We start from the raw sequence: 18,321 nt of genomic DNA, 5'->3' as shown, positions 1-18,321 counted from the left end.
TCCTTGCCGTGCAGTGACAAAGGCTCTGTTCTACTTATTACCAAACATTGAAGAATCTATTATTTTAAGGTAAAACGTGTTACTGTAAAGCCACAGACAGACCTCTAGTTAACACACATGATTATTCTTTCTAAAACCCTGATAATTTTCTGGAATTTTCCAAGCTAAAGCACAGTAAACTTCATGTATCAAGAACATGTAAACTTCTGACCCACAGGTATTTTGAAGTAGTGAATTATAAGTGCAGTGATTAGCTTGTTAACATTTGTTGGAAAATTGTCATGTAAAAAGTAGATATCAAATCCTTATAACTTTCTAAAACAATAGTTTGTTGATATGGAATCTGTGGAGGGGATAATATGATTTATAATGACTTCAACTTAAGTGTATGTAAACTTGTAACTGCTGTCATTTACCCAGAGGTGGTCCAGTTTGTCTGCTCTGACTGATTTTTTGATTAGTAAGAACTTTCAGGAAATATAAAATTTATGAGGTGCCCCACACTACTTTGAATATGTGAGAAGAAAATGTTTTGTATATTAATGATTTAAATTATATTAGTCATCACAATGATTCTGTCCTGTATCTCATGGCAGATGCAGAGGTTTGCCTGAAATTGTTGGACTGTGGAAATTTGAATATTGAAAATATTGTACAGGAATCAGATTACATTTCCAGTAATGAAGTGATGTAACACAAAGTAGTTTAAGTTCCTCTAGTCACTGGTAATATAGTGGCTGACTTCTTGTTACTCATATGCCTGTATAGGTACAACATTTATTGTGAATACTGCATTTAAAACATTTTAACTAATTTGGGATTCATTCAGCTACAGCTCTGTATTCTTTGTTATTTTATATAGAATTTTTCATTTTAATATTCAGGTTCAGCCAGGTGTGAGGCAGGAGTTTCTCTTTGCCAGATTTCCCCACTTTTCAGGTTTTAGGGTGTCTGTTATAGCACAAGTAGTAAGTGTTAATCTATGTGGCATATCTCTTTCTGTTCATTGTTATTACAAGAAAACAGAGTAATGAACTAAAACAACTTGAGATCTTGCAGAATATTGGGTCGTACGCGTACACAATCATGATAGGCCACTATAGTGTACATAAGGGGACAGATTTGTGCTCCCATTATTGAGGGATTCCCATTAAAGCTTGAACTTTTGTGCCAACCCACATTTCAGCTCACTAGCTGCATTTTCCAAGTCTTGAGGGATTCCTTGTTTTTGCAGACCTTGATGGAACACAACTCTTTGAAGAACTGAAATGAAGTGACCCATTCCACAAAATTATATCCAATTTCTTTGCCACTGAGAATATATGAAGCACTTATTTTTTGTAGGAAACCTTATTCTATCTCAGTCTGTTCTGACTGTCTGATGAAACAGCACTGGCTGTTAAGATCAATTCCACAAAAAGCTTAAATGACAAATATAAAGTTGCCTTGGATGATTTAGTTGAATTCATGTTTATGCTTACTGACCTCTTCTTGCCCTTGCTGTGATTGAACATGTCATAGGACAGTGGTAGTCCTGCACTTACCTGGATTTATAGTATCATGTTTACAGCACTTTTATGTGAGATGCCTGCAGTGGTGCAGTGCTTTTACTGCAGAAAGCTGCCTGAGCCAGGGGACCTCTGATTAATGCTCTGTTTGCTAAAACTCAGCCGAGTGGGGCCTGGCCATTACTCCCAACATTTTTACCATTACCTCCTAGCATGCTCTTGGGCCTAAACTCTGCTTTCCATATTTCTGCATATTAAGGGAGTAGTTCACTTTTATAACATTCCCCAAATATTTTTATGAAAGCATTTTATGCTTACATGACTTTAACAAATATTGACTTCATGCAGCATGCACAGCTGTTTCAGAACTTGAAGTCTTGAAATTTAGTACCATATCACTATAAGGACAATCATATCAGGTTAATGCCATTGTAGTTCATCCAATGTTATAGTAAAATTTGCTTCTTATATAATTAAGCTTTTACTGATTTAAACTGGGTGTGTTAAAATAGGGCATGGCAGTGTTTATATATACTACCCTGTATCATGCATTTGGTCTTGTTTTATGTATGGGCATGGTGGAATAAGTCCAATTTAATTTCTATTTTTTCCATCCTTCAGAAGAATGCAATCCAGCAGAGAGAATGAAGAAGACTCTAGAGATATACTCACAGCAGTTCACACCTTTCTGGGAAGGGGTAATTGGCAGTGAGCATGCCTGCAGGTGAGGTCACAGATATGGAAAACCCACTAGCATGCACGCCTTCTTACCATGACATATCACCCATTTCATGACATGCTTTAATGTGTTAAACTATATTTTTGACCTTTCACAGCCCTGCCCAACTGGAATATCTACTAGCAAACTGTAGTTCTTTCATCTTTTATGGCACTGAGCACTTTCTTGCCGACATTTCGCCTGCCAGGCTTGCCACCCTCAACCTGTCCGGTACATCTCTATATACAAGATCCCTCTCATTTTTTAAATCTTCATTTACAAACTTTATTTTTTGTATTGGGGTTTTATTAACCTAAAGTTTATTTTCAGAAATCAATTTGCTGACCAGCTTAAGTGTGTGTTTTAATAGTGTGTAAATCAAAGCTGTAGTGTGATTTACTGTATGGAATGAAAAATATATTTTTGAGGTGTGTCAAGAGATCGGGCATAGTGGCTAAGCCCAGTTTTCTAATGGCTCACATGGAAAGCATGAGAAGGCATAGTTGGACCTTCTTAAAAAGGGAATACACTTTAAAAAAAAGAATGCATCACAATAGCAAATAGGAAAATGTGGATGATATAGCCTTTCCAGACCTTTGTTAGTATGAAATGGAATTAATTTAAGGTTATTAACTACACTGAACAAAAATATAAACGCAAAATGTTTTTGGTTCCCATTTTTCCTAAGCTGACCTCAAAGGTCTAAGACTTTCTATGTACACAAAAGGCCTTTTTCTCTCAAATAGTATGTTGGAATGTGTATCATAAAACACTGCTATCATATTTCTGTGTAAAATTAACCCTGTGTAAATACAGGGTGCTGATTGTTTAATATTCATTCATATTTTTATGAGAGGAATTTATAACAACACACAGCTTAATCACAGTTATTAATTACAGTTATTGTCCTGGCATTTACTATATAACTTGTCTTTCTTCAGAATGCCAGATGGCTATTCTTTTTGACCAGGTTCAGAAAAGCATGCTTCATCAGTCTAAAAAGGATGTCCAAAATAGGTGAGAATACACATATTGCGCTATCTATGCAATAGTTTAAAACTTAAAAGCTCTCGTCAATAATCTATACATATGTGTTCAGTTTGAATTTGGTGTGATTTTTATAATAGAACTAACCAGCAGGCTTCATCTCTCCTGTCTCTTTGTTCTTTTTCCCCATGCCTGTGTAGCAAGGCTCACTCAGCTCTGGAGGGACCTTTACAGTGTGTGTATCTACTCACTCTCTGTGGAGTCCATTGTGTAATACTCAACCAGTGGTCCAACAGTACCTGTACAAATGTTAAAAATATGGAATCCATCATGGAGTGTAGGTCTTTCACATGCTGTGCCAAGTCTCTGTTTTAAAACTTTTTTTTTACGCCATTGCTAACTTTAACTGACTAAGTGGGTCAAACACATGTGGTCAAACACAGAGGTGGCAGTTCATAGCACAAACAGAGAGGACACAAACAGCTGACACATTTTTTCTAACCCAGTCTTTGTGTGCTTATTAGTTAGCTATGTGAACTGAATGTGGGTATTGTCTGACTGTAAGCTTTTCAGATAACAATAAATGTTTGGCCCACCTCCAGTTCTCTTATAGCCCAAATTTGGTCTTGAATTACAACGCTTTGGGTGAGTCTGGCTTTCTCACTTTAGCTACATATCCACCTTATATGTGTCAGGTGTGCTGTTGACCAAATATTTGCCCTTTCAATATTTGTCCCATGTCTGGCACACAGCATGTGTCAAGCCTTGTTCATGACATCTGGCCCTCACATTTGCCACACAACTGACAAGAGAGACAGATTTAGGCAAATTGTATGTGGGTTTGGTTTAAAAATATAGGGCATCATTTTAATATTTTAGTTATTTTAGTTTTACTATTTGCGGCACTGTAAAAACTGTTCATGGCATAGATGAATGAGTAACACAATTATTATTAATGACTAGAAATCATATTTTTTTCATTATAGGAAAATTTCAACAGATAATTTTTACCATGTTACTCCCTTCATTTTAATTTTAATTTGACATACCTACACACACTTAAAAGCGCTGACTGTTGTTCATACCCAGCTCTGCCTCTGCAAACAGAAAACAAATAGTGGCTTGGAGTGATAAACTACACAAAACCGAGCTTCTAATAGAGCACCGAAGGTTCAAACATCAAATTGTTCTCCAGAATTATATACAGCACCTTTAACTATATAGAATATATGTTTAAGTATGTTAACTACTTAAACTACTTAAAAGATGCATACATTTGTAGTATTTTATTGAGGATTTATTTGTCTATATATCACTGTAGATCTCCTAAAAACAGGATTGACATCTGGCCAGACTGTGCATACTATGCGAAGGTGTGCACAGATACCTGAAAGGGCTGGGAACGCTTTGAGCCAGAGAGGTTAGTGTGTTGAGGGAATTTGCCCCTTTATTATTTATTTATTTATTTATTTTTGCTTTTGTTTGTGCTTGTGTGTTTTTATTCAGTTTAGGGCTATGTCTCATTAGTTGACATGTAATACTAGGGTTTGGGTTTATTTATGACAGCTTATATATCTTTTCTTTCTCCTAGAGGCTGTAGATGCAGTACAAAGCTGGGGCTCACCCTCTCGTTTCAACTTCACCATCTATGGACTACCTAATTTAGTTGTTTCCTGAACCTCTGGGGATGTTCTGGACTCAACTTAGGGGACATAGACCACTGCAAAGAATAATAAAAATAGTGTAATAATGCTTCTGCCCCTGGCTGAAAATACAAACACAAACCAACAGCTAATAGTACCCAATAAGAGCTGCTGTTATTTTCCCATAGCTGATACTGTATTCAGCTTTTTTCTCTATCTTAATATGATCTACTTTGTTTATTGCCCTCAATAAAAAATAATCTTTTGGTAGACTTCAGCCACAGTGCTTCGGAGCATTTTGGAAATGATGAGAAATTTCTTTTAGGTCAAGTCAGTCCTGCCTGAAAGGTTTCTAGGTGAGTGGTGGAACTTGTGGTGCATTTAGCAAGTAATTTAAGAATAATTTAAAGCCATGGTCATATTTCAGTGCTGAACTCCATTTAGTTTGAGCTCCGTTCTGTTAGAACAATAGAATTACAAATATGTTTGTTTAAGCTTATAGAAGAATATATAGCATTAGACTTAGCATACACCCATATTTGTCTGTTTAATCTCTGCATGTGGTTTACCAGTTCTCTACCTCTTTGTAGCTGGTATGTCTATGGAGAGAGATAAGTCTCAAATTACTTGGCAAATGTGTAAATCATATTCTAACAAGTAGACACAAACCACATATGTGTTTCACTATTCACACATAAATATATCTGTCTTTAATTTTCATAGATATATCCTCATTTTTATGTGAAAAATGATGCATTTGTTTAAGAGTTTAATGCATATTTTTGTAAAGTCTTGGTCTCAAATTTAAAATTTGATTTACACACTTGTCAAGTATTTTGATACTAATCTCTCTCCATTATATGCTGTGCCAATCAGAAGATCATTGTATCAGACAACATTAATATCCATTAAAATGATTTTTTCCACACCAGCTAGATTCCATTTAAAGAAAAAAAAGAAGAAAAGAAATGAAGCACAATTATTCATTAAATTTAAGAAACATTGAACATTAGATTATAAATGACTTTTATATAAAAAAAAAGTAAAATTGCTTGCAGAATGACTAAACTGGCTTGAGATATTACTTATGTGTATATACACCATCGTTTGCACTGGCTCTGCTATTGGTCCAAAGCGAAAGACTGCCTGTCATGCCAAAATAGCAGACTTGTGATTGGTCCGTCATCATCATCATCATCATCTGCTTTGCCATGTAATCCATTTCAGGGTCACAGTGTGGAATGCTAACCATAAATTGCATTGTCTGTAGTTGATTTCACTTGAATTGTCAAAGTTCTGTTGTTGGTGTCACTGAAATTCTTTAAAAAAAAAGGATATACAATTGTTCTCTCCTAATATTCTCAGAAATGTAAATGCCTTTCCTGCAGCTAGAATACAGAAAAGTTATTGTGATAGTGAGCAAGACATTGATAGTGTAGATGCATTTTATGTGCTTCTGTAAGAAATAAATAGAATTGAGAAAATGTTATTCATAACTGAAAGGTAGATTAGAGAGTACATTAGAAAGTCTGATATTTTAATTATGCATCCTTTTCTTTATATTGTTTTTTTTTTTTTTGTAAAATTAATCTTTTAAAAAATGATTGGTCTTAAAGCATATGTGTATTAATTGTTAAATACACATTACTGTGATTATTTAGAAATAAAATGAAGCAAATATGTTGAATCCAGTTTTTTATGTATAGTGGATCTGCTTTATTTGATAACATATCTAATAAAAGTTTATTTTGCATTTTAAACCTTTGATAATATGTAAAATTATATATTTGTCATTTGAAAAAACTGAAGTGACCAGACATGCTGTTGGTGAAGTGCCATGTCATGTGTGAATGCGTGTTAGACAGATGAATGCTGGTGACTGTTATTACAGGCCTTTCTCTGCTTGTGCTTGACTCTTATCTTTTATCTGTGTGTCTCTTATGTGTAACACCATATGATTGCAAGGAGGTAGGCAAAAGAGTCAGGACTCTTATCACTGAAGAATGCAAAGATCAAGAGGCATCTTTTACAAAAGAAGAAAAAATAACTGAAATCTGAGAGTGCAAACCTGATTTTAGAGTCATGAATACATCCAATACACACATAGCACTTCATCAGGTAAAGAATGCTGTGTTCTGAACAATTCTGTTTATCTGCAGTGCACAAGTGTTTGGTTGATCAAAGCCTGACATGCATTTTAATTTTGAAAGACAGCAAACGGTTATAGGCCTTAGAAAAGACATGAAACAAACTGCTCCACAGCAATCAATGATTCATTCAATTAACAGAGGCTGGTTAGACTTGATTATTAATGCTTATTTAGAGGGATGTTTTTATCAGAATATGCAGTGCAATAAGAATATTACCTATAATCCTCTAATCCTCTATTTCACAGTAAATTCGACTCAACTTTTTAATCGAAAAGGCTCTTAATTGGGACACATTTCTATCCACCAAATCCTTTGGCTTGGTGGGGCGAACAATGTTTTCTCTTTAAGAGGGCATCGACCCCTGGCTTTTTAAGACGGTGTGGAATTCATTAATATCTAAAAGAAGAGCTTTAGGCTAAGCTGTGCCAGGTTGAAGTATGGAAGTGTTTGATATGTTTTTAAAAGGACTCCCAGAAAGAGCAGGAATGAAGAGAGCAGGAGTCAAAAAAAGATCCAACACATCAGAGAAAGTAAACAGCAGAATGGTGTTTTCAAGTTCACACAACCAGAAAAGGTAGAGCATTTCTTCTATTTTTTAATGCAATTAAAAAACTGATTTGTAGTTGATAAATGTACATTGATGAACTTATGTTGATGCTTACACAGGCAATTAGTATATTATATACTGAAGTTAATGAACACAAAGTGCTAAAACTTTAAGTCCCTGCATATTTAACCATTGAGTGGAATGTATCATTTCCCATGCTGATGTACATTTTCCTAATCAAAGTGATATCAAAGTCTATTCTAACATTGTCCAGCTTTCACATTGAGAATAATATTTGCTCTACATATTCCATACCCTACAAAAATCCCTCTCTTGTGCAGAAAAACTTCCACAGGCACCCCATAACCCCCCACCAACTATTCCATCACTGCTGTCTTCTGCTATGTCAACACTTCTTGGTGCCACCCTTGACTTTGCTCTCACATTTCATTCCCATGTTAGTTCCATCATAAAAACCGAATTCTTTCACCTTTGCAACATTGCTAAAATGTTTCCCAGTCCTCTGCTGAATGTCTCATCCAATGCATTCATCTCCAGCTGTTTTGACTATTGTCAGCTCCTCACTACATAAACACCAGATGGTCCAGAACGCTGCTGCTCATCTCCTCACTCACACTTGGTTGACCACCACATCACCCCAGTTCTCCAAAACCTCCACTGGCTTCCAGTAAAATATCGTATTCAGTTCAAAATACTTCTTCTCACCTACAAAGCTCTCAGAAATCGTGTCTTACTTATCTAACCTTCTTCAAACCTACACACCTAAGCGCACTCTCAGATCTTCTTCAGCTGGTTTATTCACCATTCCCCCTTCCTACCTGCATAGTCTTGGAGACAGAGCCTTCTCCAGACTTGCCCCATGCCTTTGGAACTCCCTAAATCTAAATCTCTATCGCTATTCAAATCCAGTCTTAAAACACACCTGTTTGCTGCTGCAGTTAACCTCTCTGTTTCTTGAAGTCTCATGTTCTTGTTCTTTTTTTTTTTTTTTTTTGTAGTTGTGTTATTTGTTCCTTTTTTGTTTTGTTTGATTGTCAGATGTGATTGTCTTTATATATTTATCTCATTGTAAACAGCGACTTTAGGTTATTGAACAGCACTTTAAAAAATGCCATATATTATTATTATTATTATTATTATTATTATTAACACAATCCAGCTTTCATGCACACAGCAAAACCATCTACTCCTCAATGTCCTCACCTCCCCTGAATCTGAAGCTTATTATTTTGTGTGTGTATGCATAAATTCAACTATAACATTTTACAGAATTGTGTTTCCAATGTACGAGAATTTGGAGGAAAACTGTTTTTTTCCCCTCATAGCCCAGACCCATAATTATTTTTTTAAATAACTGTACAGTACGAAATTGTTTAAACTAATAATATGTAATTCACAGTGTCAGAAACTATCTGGCCTGTGACATAGAATGTTATTCCCTCATGTTAATTTATATCACATGACAGACTTACATATGGTGTTCTGACATGTACGGAATCTTGTAATTTTCTGGTCACTGCTGGAAATGTTTGTGAGGAGCTCCAGAGAACAGATATGTCATTGCCTGAGAACAAACTACAAATTAAAGTGTTCGTTCATAAACTAGTGATCAGAAAAAATAGATTTTACTTTTGGCTTACCACATATACAATATAGATGAGATATTCATGCATCTGAAGGGTAGATGATTAAATGATAATCTAATGTGAAAAAAAAATAGCAACAGTCGATGAGATACAATGTTCATCACAATCCCACATGTATCTCATCATTAAAGCTGACATGTGTGATAGAAAATGTATGGAATTTAAAGATTTTGTTCACATAGAGTGGTATGAAAATATTTGGGCACCCCTGATAATTATCATGATTTTCCTTTATAAATCATTAGTTGTTCAGATCAGCAATTTCAGTTAAATATATCATATAGTAGACAAACACTGATATTTGAGAAGTGAAATTAAGTTTATAGGATTTTCAGAAAGTGTGCAATAATTAATTAAACAAAATTAGGCAGGTGCATACATTTTGGCACCTCTGTTGTTTTATTGATTTGAAAACCTTTAGCACTAATTACTGGAACACAAAATTTTTTTTGGAAGCTCATTGACTCTTGACCTACAGGTGAATCCAATTACGAGAAAGGGTTAAGATGGCCAATTGCAAGTTTTCTCCTCTTTGCATCTTCTCTGAAGAGTGGCAACATTGGAACCTCAAAACAACTCTCAAATGACCTGAAAACAAAGATTGTTCAACATCATGGTTTAGGGGAAGGATGCAAAAAGTTTTCTCATAGATTTCAGCTGTCACTTTCCACTGTAAGGAACATAGTGAGGAAATGGAAGACCACAGGCACAGTTCTAGTTAAGGCCCGAAGTGGCAGGCCAAGAAAAATCTCAGATAAGCAGAGGCGAAGGATGGTGAGAACAGTCATAGTCAACCCACAGACCAGCTCCAAAGACCTACAACTTCATCTTGCTGCAGATGGTGTCACTGTGCATCATTCAACTATTCAGTGCACTTTGCACAAGGAGAGGGTGTATGGGAGAGTAATGCAGAAGAAGCCTTTTCTGCACACGCACACACCACAAACAGTCGCTTGAGGTATGCTAAAACACATTTGGACAAGCCAGCTTCATTTTGGAATAAGGTGCTGTGGACTGATGAAAATAAAATTGAGTTATTTGGACATAACGTGGTGGAAAAAGAACACAGCATTCCAAGACGAACACTTGCTACCCATAGTAAAATTTGGTGGCGGTTCCATCATGCTGTGGGGATGTGTGGCCAGTGCAGGTACTGAGAATCTTGTTAAAGTTGAGGGCTGCATGGATTCCAGTCAATATTTGCAGATTCTTGAGAACAATGTTCAAGAATCAGTGACAAAATTGAAGTTGCACCAGGGCTGGATACTTCAATAAGACAACGACCCTAAACACTGCTCAAAATCTACTAAGGCATTCATGCAGAGGAACAAGTACAACGTTCTGGAATGCCATCTCAGTCCCCAGGCCTGAATATTATTGAAAATCTGTGGCGTGATTTAAAGCGGGCTGTCCATGCCCGGGACCAACAAACCTGACTGAACTGGAGATGTTTTGTAAAGAAGAATGGTCCAAAATACCTTCAACCAGAATCCAGACTCTCATTGGAAGCTATAGGAAGCGTTTAGAGACTGTTATTTCTGCAAAAGGGGGATATACTAAATTTTAATGTAATTTTTCTGTTGGGGTGCCCAAATTTATTTGCCTGGCTAGTTTTGTTTAAATAATAATTGCACACTTTCTGTAAATTCTATAAATGTCATTTCACTTCTCAAATATCACTGTGTTCATCTGCTGTATATTTAACTGAAATTGCTGATCCAAACAACCAATGATTTATAAAGGAAACTCCTAAAAATTATCAGGGGTGGTGCCCAAACTTTTTCATACCTCTGTTTATGTTTATATGTGCTTTGCTACTAACTGCTTCCAGAAACTGCTAGTGAGTAGTGAGAAAGTGTAAATGGGTATTGTTCTAATTCCCAGTCTTGCTTTCTTTCTACCTTTAATTAAGTGTTCACTTTCTATTTATATATATATATGAGTCTTCACAAGCACCCAAATGCAATAGAATGCATAGAATTAGCATGGATGGAGGTGATGTGTCCCCACCAATATCCAACGATTATTGAATTGTCCTCGCCAATAACTTGATCCCCTCCAAAAAAAAAAAAAAACACCTGTCAAAGTCTCATTAAACTAGAGGTGCAGAAAGGGTTAAATCATGTTCTGTACTCGAGTCCTACCTCCCAGTAACACATATGACCAGTGTGATTGGCTGTGTCTTTCCCTGCTCTCACATGAGATTATGTTTGGTTGTTAGCAGCGCCAAAACAGGAAGGAAAATTTTCCAGTCATATGAGAGACTTACTGTGCAAGACTTGGGTGCAAAATTGAGTGAAGATGGCAGCAAAAAAGAAGAAGGTTGACATAAGTAGGTATTTTTCAAATAAAATTTTAAGTCACTTAAGGTCAAGGTCGCTAATGGAATGAGTCCATCATAATAACATTAATGGCAATTCTAGGCTTTGGCGCACAGCAGGCTAAAATCATCTGTAGCTATGAACAACATGGTTAGGAAACTTCTTTGTCAGTCATTAGTTTACCATTAATTTAACATTATATAATTCATGAATTAAATTATAAATTTTTATTCTGAATAATTTAAAAGCACACAGGATAGCATATGTGATATATATTTGGGGGTAGATTCATAGGTCCCCACCAATGTCAAGAGCAAATCTATGCCCTGGCCCCAGTGTGTCCTTGACAGTACCCCCACTTCACAGTTAACATCACGGCAGGAAACGTTCACCCATCAAACATTGCAACCTTTTTATGACCTTGCAGGTTGCAGTCATAGCAGACTTTTGTAGCAGCAGGCCTGAAGAAGATGGAAAGCAGTATCACAGTGTAATCTATGCCAAATAAATCATTACACACCATCAGATCACTTCCACAGCTTTATTCCACAACCTATTCTGAGTTAATTCACAAATTAAAGCGTAAATCAATGCCATGGCTCCACGTGGGAGGAAAACATGAATTAAGGGCCATCTGTTAAATGAGTCTGTACAATGAAGTGTTATGTTAGGCTACACATTCTCACCCAAGAATAAAATGACTGCTGTTACTCTAAACTATGAGCAAATTTAATCTGCTTCAAAGACATGTTAATCATGGCTTTAATTATATAGAGAACATAGGCTGAATTTGTGGGGCTTTATCAAAAAGCATATAGTTGCATACTTGAGAGACTGAATGTATGTTTCATAAAATTAATTAATGCATATTGATGATGCAAATATACTGAGTATTTCTTAACTTTTTTTATATGCTCTTTTTTTCTTGTAATTTTGGGCTCTAATCTCCCTAATCTTGTTGTTGCTGATCCCTGGGTAAACACATATTGATTTCTGGCTTTGTCTGTGATGAAGAGGTTGTTTGCTCAAATCTTCTAAACTCTTCAGATCTCTTGGGCTGACCCTCAGAAATGTTCTGTGTTGCTTTAGAAGAGCTGGTGCTCTAGACCCTGCAGCAGGCTTTCCATCAGCTGACTGAAGACACTTTACTGGCAGATGTTACACCTCTGCACCAACAATCCCACTATTATGCCTACAAGTGGTAGGATTTTGTGTAAAACCCTTGTTCTTTGAAGTGGTAAAGACAAGTGTTGATCAAGTTTGGACAGCTTTGAGAAGTTTCACTTGGCCAGGTCAGGGAGGCTCTAGCACTGAGAGATGGTCATTATAATGTATTTTAGATTTCTACAGCAAATCCTGCACTGTGTTTTCCACTACAATTCAATTAGTGGGTCAAGCAGAGATAAACTGATCATAAACCAGCATAATCAGAGGTCCAGGAAACACTGATTTACCAGCTTCTGTTCGCCCATTTCCCTGTGAAGGACTGGCGCCCCCTCCAGGGTGTATTCCCGCCTTGCACCCAATGATTCCAGGTAGGTTCTGGACCCACCGCGACCCTGAATAGGATAAGCGGTTAAAGATAATGAATGAATGAATGAATGTTCGCCCATTTGCATAGTGATATGACAACTGTAGTTTCATTGTAAGAAAATCATGTGAACTGTTTTGGGCAATTTTCCACATATTGTGAATGTATAGTACCAGTCAAAAGTTTGGATTTCAATTGTTTTTCTTTTTAATTGTATTATTTTCTACATTGTAAATGAATATGGAAGAACACATATGGAATAATGTAGTAAACAAAAAAGTGTTAAACAAACCATTCATTCATTATCTGTAACCGCTTATCCAATTCAGGGTCACGGTGGGTCCAGAGCCTACCTGGAATCATTAGACGCAAGGCAGGAATACACCCTGGAGGGGGTGCCAGTCCTTCACAGAGCAATACAGACACACACATTCACATACGGACACTTTTGAGTCGCCAATCCACCTACCAACGTGTGTTTTTGGACTGTGGGAGGAAACCGGAGCACCCAGAGGAAACCCACGCGGACACGGGGAGAACACACCAACTCCTCACAGACAGTCACCTGGAGTGGGAATCGAACCCACAACCTCCAGGCCCCTGGAGCTGTGTGACTGCGACACTACCTGCTGCACCACCGTGCCGCCCACTTAAACATGAATGGTTTTCAGTGATGGTTTTAATTTGTAGAACCATATTTCCAAATTGGTGGTCAAAATGACTTATTGCTCATATAGATAAGTCAAATACATCAACAACTACATTTGCAACAACTTTCCAAATCAATAGCATTTTTCTACAGTGTTCCCTTAAGCTAACACTGTTAGCTTGACACAACTATCCTGCAATTGTATGCATATGAACCTTGTTATTTGTAATTCATTTTACAGAATGATATTGTCAATACTTACAGAATAATATATAGATACCTTCAGTATTCTGATTTTCTTGTATGTTTGCATTAGCAACCCAGTGATTTGTTAGCTAATAACTGTAAATTAGAAATAAGCTCATAACAGTTTTACCACAAGCTCTCTATACAGAACATAAAAGTACAGAAATAACCCAAAAGTGGTGAGGGGGGCTCTAAAAGCTATTGGGCCCTAAACAACTGCTTATAAAGAATGTTTATGTGCAGTGAGTTTACAGACTAGCTACGTAAACAGCCAAATACTGGTTTAATCTTACTTAGGGGGTTAATTTTCATTAGGCATTGTTGCTTCCATGTAGTCTTATAACCTCACAGGACAGCTCAGAAATACCAACAGAATATATATATATATATATATATATATATACACACACACACACACACACACATTTGACAGTCTGCTTGCTTAGCAACAGCATGCAGTATAATTTGAACTCTAGTCCTCAAATTGTTATTAAGTGAACTTGGAGTGTTGTTCCACTGCCACTTTCACCCATTGAGAATGTTTGGAGATAAAATATGAATGTTGCAGTTGGTGGAAATTAGTTGTTGTATGTTCACACACTGTGGTAGAGACACGTTAGTATTCTAGTGAAGCCAGGGGGATTTTGAATATGTAACCAGTACAAAAAGGCTACAAGAGCTCCCAACACACTCCTGTTCACAAATTTTAATTGAAAATTTCTAGGTAATAAATAATTTGTGTGTTTCATCTCAGCCTGAGCTCTGAAGTAGAATTGAATCTGAAGAGCCACCCCTTGACTTTTTATTGATTCTTGTTGGAAGTTTGCACTTCTGAAGTAAACAGACTTGGGTAGAAAAGCAAATGATGTGACTTGATATATTCTGATCTCAAGAAAACGAGGAGATATTAAAGAATTAAATGTAGTCTGAGGGAAAAGAGAAAAGCTGTTCAGTGTTTAAATATTTATTGCCTGTAAGCTTTTTCCAGTCCGAGACAAAAGTGTGACATGTATATATTTGTAGTATTTTATGTCTCCAACTCAAACAGTAATGCAAAACCCTGGTACGTTTGTGTGATAGTAATGTAATTTGTGCAAAGCTGTTAAACTTTTCTTTAAAAATCTTTAAAAACTCAAAGATTTTATTATCACAATTTTTTCTGAGTATATGAGAGATATACTGTGTTGGCTCTCTGCTCTATTGTGGCTTTGGAAAATATGATATTTTGGTTATGGTTCTCTCTCTCTCTCTCTCTCTCTCTCTCTCTCTACCCCTATTCTCACTCACCACTCTCTTCTCTAAATCCTTTTTGTCCATTCAGACAAACATAAATGAATTGGCTTTGCCATCATTAATTAGATTGCTCTTAATGGTCTATCACAGTCCATTTGCTCTGAGCCTCTGCTGCTCCCATAGCTGCCGGGCTGGCGGCGCTTTCTCAGGTCTTTATTGATTACAGATAAACACAGCCCTTTTGCTTTGCATGCACACTATTCACCAAGTTCACCCACCCATTACAATATATTTATTTTGTTGCTGTTGATAACAGCAAGTGAAAATAATTGTATTGTCTCAAGCTGGTCATTTTTTCTTTCTCCAGCTCAGGCACCATGACATGGGACATAACACTGCTCATGTTGTTCAGTCTGCATACTAAAAAGCCTACAATTCAGTGGATGGATATTTTCAATTCACTTACCTTTAATGGTCAACTTGTTCCAAATCTGAACATAGGTCTGAAACGCATCATTTAAACATGCAGTAAAGTGTTTTTCAATTGTAGTTACATTGTTCTGCACTTCTTCATGTTGCATATTATGAATGAATAGATAAGTTGGTGGGCTGGAGAACAGAGGAAATATAAAATCTGGGCAGCCTGGACAGCAGGTTTACTGATTTGATTGCACTGTATTATAGTACATTCACTACACTCAGTGATACTGTTATTACTGTTTATTAACAAGAAAAAAGGAGTTGCAAATTTATTTACACTTGATACGTTTGGAAGCACTCGTCATGTTAATTATTTTTAATACTAAAAATGTAAATAAAAATGAATTTAAATTCATATAGCTACATATAAATCTTATATGTAATATACTGTAATGAACTATTCACAGTACTTTTTCAAGTTAGCTTCCTCAAGATTTGATAACCACGTCTAGAATAGAAGGATTTAATATTCACTTATTGTAACGTATTGCAACTTTTTTTCTTGATGCTATGATTTTTTTCTCAGTTATTTTAGAATTATCATCTTCAATTTAATTCATTATTACAGACAAATATATAAACTTTCTTATTTTTTACTAAATGAGCTCTGTCGAGATACAAGGACTAGCTTATTATATTTATGTTTTAGTTTTATGTTTTTTTAATTTTTTGTGTCGTTCCTAGTAAAAACATTTTATCCAACGGTTTACATCTTAGTTTGTGAGGAAGATTATAGTTTGTAAATTGTGATCATAGTTCTGCAGTCATACAGACGTCAGATCTTTGGTTGAGGTCTTTAATGTAATAGAATTAAATAAATAAGAGAAAACAGTCCTCTAAATCCATAGGGAGCAGAGCAAGTAGCATTCAGCATGTAGCACAGCTCTGATTAAGGCATGAGATAGAGAAGATGGGCAATGTGTGTTGGTTGGCAAAGTGTTTTGCTGTGTAGCATACAGTTCCACAGACTTTACTATTCCAAATAAGACTTCTACAAATCCTATAGTAATATTTTGTGCAGAATGGAGTGTGAACCAGTGTGCTGTAGTGCATTCAATTATAGACCAAGAGAAAGCTGATGTGCTGATAGGTTTTTTGGTTCCTCTGTACATGCTCGCCGAGGCTTTGTGAAGTAGGAGAGAGAATAGGAATGTTTTCTATCCAAGAAGCAAATGATAATCCCTTGTGTTTTTTAACAAGTGCCTTACATAGGTACACACAAAGAGTAAAGTCATTTACATTTAGTTTTCATCACCCTGAGTTCAAACTGTTTTTTATTACTGCTACTTCTAAAGAATTGTTTAAGGAATTTACTGAAGGTATGCATTGCATAAAACTGAGTTTGCCATTAATATGCTGTCATTGTGTGTCTAGGTAAATAAAAGGTTCAGCACCCTCAATTCAACCAAATCTTACCTCTGGAAAAAATATGAAACCATCAGATGAAGATTTCCTTTAGCTGTGCAGCCAACTGGAGAAAGTGAGAAAGAAGCAGCAGAAAAAAATCTATATTAAATATTACGTTGATATAGTCATCATCATTATTTTTTCCTCTTATCCATTTCAGGGTCGCTGTGGTAACAGGGAAAGCAAAAAAGCCCAGACGTCTCTGTCCCCAACAACTTCCACCAGCTCTTCCTGTGGGATCCCCAGGTGTTCCCAGGCCAGCTGGGAGATATGATCCCTCCAGCGTGTCCTGGGTCTGCCCTGGTGTCAGGAGCGAGGGGCGGATTGAGGGAGGCGGACGCACTCGCTAAAACACAGCTTTTTAATAAAGGAAAACAACAAAACAGAGACCTTAACAAAACGAAAACAAACAGGGAGCTTACCAGGCTAAACTAAACAAGGGGAGCTAAACAGGGCAAACGGGACTGACAGACTAAAGACAAAACGAAGGAACGAGAGAGGAAAAGAAACTACGACACGAAACAACGACTAGGGAAACAGACACGGAGAAACTGTGGAGACGGACAGACTCGAAAACACGACCGACTAGACATGAGAAAAGAGAAATGAGAAATGTACGACCAACAGGACGTGACACAAGAGGGCTTAAATACAGACACAAACGAGACACACCTGGACAGATAACAAGGAGGACGGGTTAACACATGACACGGACGAGGAGGCGGAACAAAGGCGGAGACTTGAACATAAACAAAACAGAGCCATGTGCAAATAAAGCACATGGCCGGGACAACAGACTGACAGGACGAAGGCGTGACAGATGCCCCCCCCAAGAACGCGCAACTCCCGGGCGCGTACTCCTAAACCCCCCAGGAGCTGGCGCAGGAGAGGGCACGAAAAACATGACAGGACAACAAACCAACAGGTGACAGGACTCAGGACAGGACGGGAACCGACACAGGAGCTGGGGACACGACAGGACCGAATATACGAGACGGGACATGGGACATGACAGGAGACTGACAAAGGGGAGCCACAAGAGACGAGAACGGACTGGACAGGACAGGAGTGGACACATGGGAATTGACGGGAGACTGGATTGGAGACAAGACAGGGGACTGAACGTGGGACGGATACGGAGACTGGACACGTTTGGGGACAGAAGACTGGACACGTTTGGGGACAGAAGACTGGACATGGACAGGTGACAGGACAGGGGACTGGAATGGAGACG

General features: G+C 37.1%; 1 protein-coding gene across 4 annotated transcripts in view; it reads left to right on the top strand.

Annotated features, from left to right (window-relative positions):
* LOC136705644 (cilia- and flagella-associated protein 46) overlaps positions 1 to 6,474 on the top strand; it is a 79,070-nt gene extending 72,596 nt beyond the window's left edge. For 3 of the 4 annotated variants that reach the window (XM_066679318.1, XM_066679320.1, XM_066679317.1), the window contains 6 exons: positions 2,130 to 2,232; positions 2,345 to 2,457; positions 3,168 to 3,243; positions 3,414 to 3,550; positions 4,535 to 4,633; positions 4,805 to 6,474. In XM_066679318.1, coding sequence (XP_066535415.1) covers positions 2,130 to 2,232; positions 2,345 to 2,457; positions 3,168 to 3,243; positions 3,414 to 3,550; positions 4,535 to 4,633; positions 4,805 to 4,890 — 614 coding nt within the window. In that variant the 3' untranslated portion in view covers positions 4,891 to 6,474. The remainder of the gene's footprint in view (positions 1 to 2,129; positions 2,233 to 2,344; positions 2,458 to 3,167; positions 3,244 to 3,413; positions 3,551 to 4,534; positions 4,634 to 4,804) is intronic. The other variant, XM_066679319.1, reaches the window with a different exon arrangement.
* Positions 6,475 to 18,321: the final 11,847 nt, after the last annotated feature.

This window comes from Hoplias malabaricus, chromosome 8 (genome assembly GCF_029633855.1).
Source record: "Hoplias malabaricus isolate fHopMal1 chromosome 8, fHopMal1.hap1, whole genome shotgun sequence".
Classification (NCBI taxonomy): domain Eukaryota; kingdom Metazoa; phylum Chordata; class Actinopteri; order Characiformes; family Erythrinidae; genus Hoplias; species Hoplias malabaricus.
Note: the sequence above shows the minus strand (reverse complement) of the source record. Positions and strands in the feature narration are given on the sequence as shown.